Raw genomic sequence first — 6484 nt, 5'->3', positions numbered from 1 at the left:
ATGACAGGCCTGCACGGTTTTGAAGGAGAGAACTATTATATCCCCATGCACAACCGCACAGGGCTCGTACGGGATCCTTTTGTGTATGAGCAGTATTATTTAGCAGATCCATGGCAGTATAAACTGCTGGCTGTCTACATGGTTTTTCTGATAATGTTGGGTTTTCCTATTAATGGTTTGACCCTGTTGGTCACCGCACAGCACAAAAAGCTCCGACAGCCTCTTAACTACATTTTGGTGAACCTGGCTGTTGCTGGTATGGTCATGGTAATCTTTGGATTCACCATCACCATGAGTTCGGCAGTCAATGGCTACTTTTACTTTGGGCCTACTGCTTGTGCCGTTGAGGGTTTTATGGCAACATTGGGAGGTAAGTGTTGGTAAACCTTTATGGCTTACAATGACTTAAATTCTGATCCATTTCAATGCAAACTCACCCACTAATGATTTATTTCTTCAGGTCAAGTAGCTCTTTGGTCACTGGTGGTGCTGGCCATTGAGAGATACATTGTAGTCTGCAAGCCATTGGGAAGCTTTAAATTCTCTTCTACCCACGCCGTAGCAGGAATTGCTTTTACCTGGTTCATGGCGGCAACGTGTGCTATCCCCCCTCTAGTAGGCTGGTCCAGGTAAGACTAAAGGTTTAAGTTTAATTTTATTGGAATAAAGAGATTATTATACACTACTTAGCCAAAAGTATGTGGACATGGGAGTTTATGTGTTTCAGCCACACCAACTAATAATAGGTGCAAAATGCATTAAGCATAAAACAGTAATTTGTAAACTGTATAGGCAGAGATTGGATTGTGAACAGCACAAAGATTTACTGTTTAATTAATGTTTTTTTGTAAATATACACAAATTCCTAATTTTATTACTGCAACACATTCCAAAAAGATTGGGACAGGGCCAATGTGCAGAAAATAAACACAAGCCAACGCTGCATCTACAAAATGCAAGTTAAGACTCTGCTACACAAAGAGGATAAAGACCTGTGCTGTGATCTGACAAGTCCACCTTTTAATGTGTTTTTAATAGTAAAAGATGCTTTTTCTTTGTGGCTGTTCAAAAGCCAGCATCTGTCACTGTATGGGGGTGTAGTTAACTTGCACATCTGTAATTGCACCATTAATACTGTTATGGTTTCAATTTCTGTTTTTCTGTTGTTTGATAAACAGGTACATCCCTGAAGGTCTGCAGTGCTCGTGTGGACCAGACTACTACACCCTTAACCCCAAATACAACAATGAGTCCTACGTTGTTTACATGTTCGTTTGTCACTTCATCATTCCTGTTGTCGTCATCTTCTTCACTTATGGACGCCTTGTGTGCACAGTCAAAGCAGTAAGAAGCCTTTCCTGGACAGACCACATACTGTTAATGTAATCACTGTGTTCTAGTGTTTTGCTACTCAGAACTATATTTTATGAATATTTTAGTAATTTTAGGTAATATTTATCCTATTGATATTAGAGAGTGTATTGGAGGCTAAACCAAACAACAGGCCATTGTACCTAGTTTATTACCTATATTTATTATTTTAATTTCATTACAGATTAAAAAGTCCAATTTTCATTATTGGAATATACAGTGGACAGGGCACAAATCTTTCTCAGCGTTTCACACTCACCTATTTACTCACCCACTAACGGACTCACCAAAAGTACCTAGTGAACTTACTTGCATGTCCTTGGGACTGATAACACACTATATAGCCAAAAATATGCCAAGACCTTTCTTACTGATTGAGTTCAGATGTTAAAATGTTTAGATGTCAAAATCAGTTATAGAAAAGAAATAATATGCTTCCGACTTTGTGGCAACAGTTTTGGTTTTAGCACAGCTGTGCCCCTGGCGTGGAGCACCTTTGGCCTTAATTGGAATGTTGATTGTGAACCAGACCTTCTTGTCCAGCATCAGTGCCTGACCTCAGTGCCTGTTCTTTTGGCATTCACATAATTGTGGCCATATAGAGTACATTTCAAAGCCTACACACACATACACTCACTTACTTAACTACGTAATCACATCTCGAGAGAGCCTAAAGTAGCCAGTTAAACTACTTGCATTTACTTGGAAGGTGGAAGGTAACCAGGTGACTCACAAATAAATAAGAATTCATAATGAATACTAGAACCCATATACAAACTCAATATTAAATTTGGGATGTACTGACAATTGTACTTTCTACATTTAATAAATAATACTACTTTTCCGTATATTATTTTTTTCCTTTTGCACTCTCTGTGTCCAGGCTGCAGCTGCTCAGCAGGAATCAGCCTCTACTCAGAAGGCTGAGAAAGAAGTCACACGTATGGTCATCCTGATGGTATTGGGCTTCCTGGTGGCATGGGTTCCCTATGCCAGTGTTACTGCCTGGATCTTCTTAAATAAGGGAAGCGCATTCAGTGCACAGTTCATGGCTGTTCCTGCCTTCTTCTCCAAAACCTCGAGTATCTACAACCCCATCATATATGTGCTCCTCAACAAACAGGTCCAGCATTTAGCATCACTAGATTTATGATATATGGAAAATAATAGAGAAGCTTCACACAAAACTGCTTTTTATTTATCATTGATATAACAGAGAAAATCTATTACTGATGACAATTTTACAGTTATGGTGCTGCTGTTACTGTTAACGATTAATAATATATAAACCCCACTGCTACTACTAGGACACTCGGGTGGCACTGCATTAAAGTTTTGTAGCCCACTATCTAGACACAGACTATGTCTGAGGTGAAGTGTGGTCAAACAGCCAAGCAATTGGGAGGTGCAATTGTCAGTGTGCTCTCAGTGCAGGTCCCGAGCCTGGATAAAATAAGAAATGGTTGCGTGAGGAAGGGCAGCGGGAGCAAAAAATTTGACATATCAGGTGTGCAGACCATAACAGTCCACTGTGGTGGGTGCTAAAACAAACGGTAGCAGGCCTGCTACTACTATTACTACTAACAATGCTAATTATATAATTTCTATTATAAACACTACTGCTACTACTACTATTGATACTAACACGACTATTGATACTACTACCGCCAATAATATACTGCTAATATACTACTACTACTACTGCAATTATTACCACCAATACTATCACTACTACTACTAACACCACTGATACTGTTCTTTATGTTATCACTAATACAGTTACTGCTGTTGTAACGGGGCGGGTTGTACCTCACCACTAAGGCACCAGATGTACCTGCAAGATTTCAAAATAAACCTAATTTACAGGATGTTTAAGGGAAGTGGCCAAAATAATGGAAAAAAGGATAAAGATGTGGTCTTTTGTTTTGGCTCATCAGTGTACATAAAGCTTAAAGATAAATAGTGGCTGTTCATAAATGACTTACCCTTTTCACACCTTTGTTCTAGTTCCGTAACTGCATGCTGACAACTCTGTTCTGTGGCAAGAATCCTTTGGGAGATGACGAGTCTTCATCAGTGTCCACCAGCAAGACAGAAGTGTCCAGTGTGTCTCCAGCATAGAAAATCCTCCTATCCTGGACACAAGCTCAGATACGGTGGAACTCTCAGTACTTCAGTTGTGTGTCTTTATTATTTATTGGACTTTTACTTGACATGGGAGAATACAGTGGGGCTTGCTTGAGCAATGTGAATACTTTTACTACTTGTACATCAGTATTTGTTTAATGCTGTAAAAACGACTCACTGGAAAATTAGGATGGAACAAAGTCAATCTGGCCCAACTCTGCCAACGTAAAGCTCAGGATGTCTATACACGCTCAGTCTTGCCCTATTTTAATTTTTTCTGGGCAGATTGTTGAGGTTGTTTTGTTGTTTCCTGTAAATATTTTTATATCTATGTGGCATGAAAAGACAAAAAAGATTGTTTAAATGTAATAAATACCGCATTTTAAAAATAACTTAATTTATGACATTTGTCTTCTCTGAAGGAAGGCTTGATGTAATGTCAGGTACTAATGGTGGACAAGAAGCAAAAAGACGCTTCACCTGTAAATGTAAATACCACAGATTAAAACTTTATATTACATAATAAATGTATCAATACCTAAATTAGTTCTTAAATAGCTGTCTGTAATTTAGACTTGTAAGGTCTTGTCCAGATCCAGACCTCAAGTGAGACCAGTAAATAACAAAAATATTCTGATCTCTGAAGTTTCACCCATTTATAAGACAGCTTGTTTATCTCGATGTTTTGTCAATATGACATTTAATCAATAGAACACCTGGGAGTACAATCGTTTGTCACTTTCATGATGCATTACTTATATTAAGGGCATCAAGTCAAAAAGACACATTTACAAGACAATCAGTTACTGTATACTGTCATCTATATAGCCAGAATTCATCCAGTACTCTTTATCCACCCTGAATAATACCCTGAATAATAACCACAGGACGAAACAGGTATTCTAAATAATATTAAGTAGCCAAGTTACAAGCAACAAAAAATGTAACCAAGTTTCCACTTCTGACAGATGTCAAACAGACTACACATTAGCACTAGAGTTAGAAAGCTGATGTTAAGCAGGCAATCCCATCATAGCATGTTACACCAGGGTAAAGGTGACAAATGTTGCACTTCCAGTAATCTTGTTAAGTGAGATTAACTCTTAGAGAAGCTGGAACCTTAACAGGTTTAAACAAAGCCAAAACACCTACAGTGTTACAAGTTCCACTTTTTTTTTTTACCTTGTTCAGCTGTCATAGAAATAGAATATGTCAAAACAGATTTGTAATTTCTTACACTAGATGTCTAAATTACCTTCCTCAGAAACACTGAGTAAATGAACCTGTGTGAAAACAGTTTCATAAATTAGTGAAAGAAGTCTTGAATCTTGTTTACTTTTAAATTATGTGTGGAGGACAAATGAATTTGAAATGATCTAATATTGGTTTTGTTACAAAGTCTGCAACTAACTAGGAGTTAGTCTTTAAACAAAATCCACCTGCTTATTGGTTAAGATGGAGTGTGATATAAATGTAAAATGTAAATATAAATTGTGTCCCTGCGATAGAGGGTATTTTTGCCTTGCACTCATTATTTTTCAATGCTGTCTGACCTACCAGGACAAACGTTAGTAAAAATAAATATTATTTTCTTACATTTTGCATATAAAATTGCATACTGACTACAAAGTGTGAAAACATGTTCTGCACATGTAGTTGTAAATCCACTTTTACTTCATTAATACATTTTACTTATATTTAATATTTTTCTTGTGTTAGACACCTTTTATTCAAGGACCTTATTAAGCACCATATTTTTAGGGGTTCGATTCGATTCGATAGTGTGTCAATTACAACGCGTTTGAATCGATTCCCCACAGTTATTGATTCGACTCATTACTGAGGTGAAGTGGTTCGTGATTGTAATAAATAATTGTGATAAATGAGCCGGTTAGTTTGCTAATTATATCGTTGGGAAATACGTTCTTTACACACTCTCTCTCTACTGACGAGTAGGAGAATGACATGAAACAATAATGATGTAGCTGAATGAACATGGTCAAGAAATCACTGCAGAAATCCACCAACCAAATGGTTCAGCCAGACATCAATTATTCATCAGTATCCATCAGGACGTGACCAGGACATCTTTACCTTACTGCTGTAACCTGGTGAGTCTTGTTACTGTTATCATGTACAATTCTGTTTGGGTGGTTGATATTAAACGATGGACAAGTACTTTATTTCATTCTTATACAAAAGAAGCATTTTTGTTTAGCAACCTGTTATTGGATGAAAAAGTACCATACTGGATTAGTTTGTAGCTTATTTACTCAGTCAGACTGTTCTGCACTGACTCAACAAAAACCGGTGGAAAAAGTTGCACAGCTATTGTGCTTTGCATGAGTTGATGAAGCTCTGTAAATTGTTATTACCGTTATAGTTATGGTTATATTTTACTGCCCTAATTGTAATTCTGTAATTCTCAGTTACCATATAGGAGCAGTTTGTAGTTCTACAATTACTGACTGTAGTCCATCTGTTTCTCTGCATGCTTTGTTAGCCCCCTTGCATGCTGTTCACTTTAATGGTCAGGACCCCCACATGACCACAACAGAGCAGGTATGATTTAGGTGGTGGATCATTCTCAGCACTGCAGTGACACTGACATGGTGGTGGTGTGTTAGTGTGTGTTGTGCTGGTATGAGTGGATCAGACACAGCAATGCTGATGGAGTTTTTAAATACCTCACTGTAACTGCTGGACTGAGAATATTCCACCAACCAAAAATATACAGCCAACAGCGCCCTGTAGGCAGCGTCCTGTGACCACTGATGAAGGTCTAGAAGATGACCAACTCAAACAGCAGCAACAGATGGGCGAACATCTCTAACTTTACATCTACAAGGTGGACCAACTAGGTAGGAGTGTCTAATAGAGTGGACAGTGAGTGGACACTGTATTTAAAAACTCCAGCAGCGCTACTGTGTCTGATCCACTCATACCAGCACAACACACACTAACACACCACCACCATGTCAGTGTC

General features: G+C 38.1%; 1 protein-coding gene across 1 annotated transcript; it reads left to right on the top strand.

Annotated features, from left to right (window-relative positions):
* On the top strand, window positions 1-3492 carry LOC134334605 (green-sensitive opsin-3). Its single transcript, XM_063016989.1, has 5 exons — window positions 1-370; window positions 461-629; window positions 1179-1344; window positions 2255-2494; window positions 3379-3492. The coding sequence occupies exons 1-5, from the start codon at window positions 1-3 to the stop codon at window positions 3490-3492; spliced, it is 1059 nt and encodes a 352-aa protein (XP_062873059.1).
* Window positions 3493-6484: the final 2992 nt, after the last annotated feature.

The sequence above is a fragment of the Trichomycterus rosablanca genome, chromosome 20 (assembly GCF_030014385.1).
Source record: "Trichomycterus rosablanca isolate fTriRos1 chromosome 20, fTriRos1.hap1, whole genome shotgun sequence".
Classification (NCBI taxonomy): Eukaryota; Metazoa; Chordata; class Actinopteri; order Siluriformes; family Trichomycteridae; genus Trichomycterus; species Trichomycterus rosablanca.
This window is presented reverse-complemented; position numbering and strand designations above follow the sequence as displayed.

Bases quoted from the DNA above. Each gene is read 5' to 3' on its own strand.
- LOC134334605 (XM_063016989.1), top strand. From the start codon at position 1: ATGACAGGCCTGCACGGTTTTGAAGGAGAGAACTATTATATCCCCATG. The intron at 1,345-2,254 runs GTAAGAAGCCTT...CTCTGTGTCCAG, and splicing joins TTGTGTGCACAGTCAAAGCA to GCTGCAGCTGCTCAGCAGGA. The intron at 2,495-3,378 runs GTCCAGCATTTA...CCTTTGTTCTAG, and splicing joins ATGTGCTCCTCAACAAACAG to TTCCGTAACTGCATGCTGAC.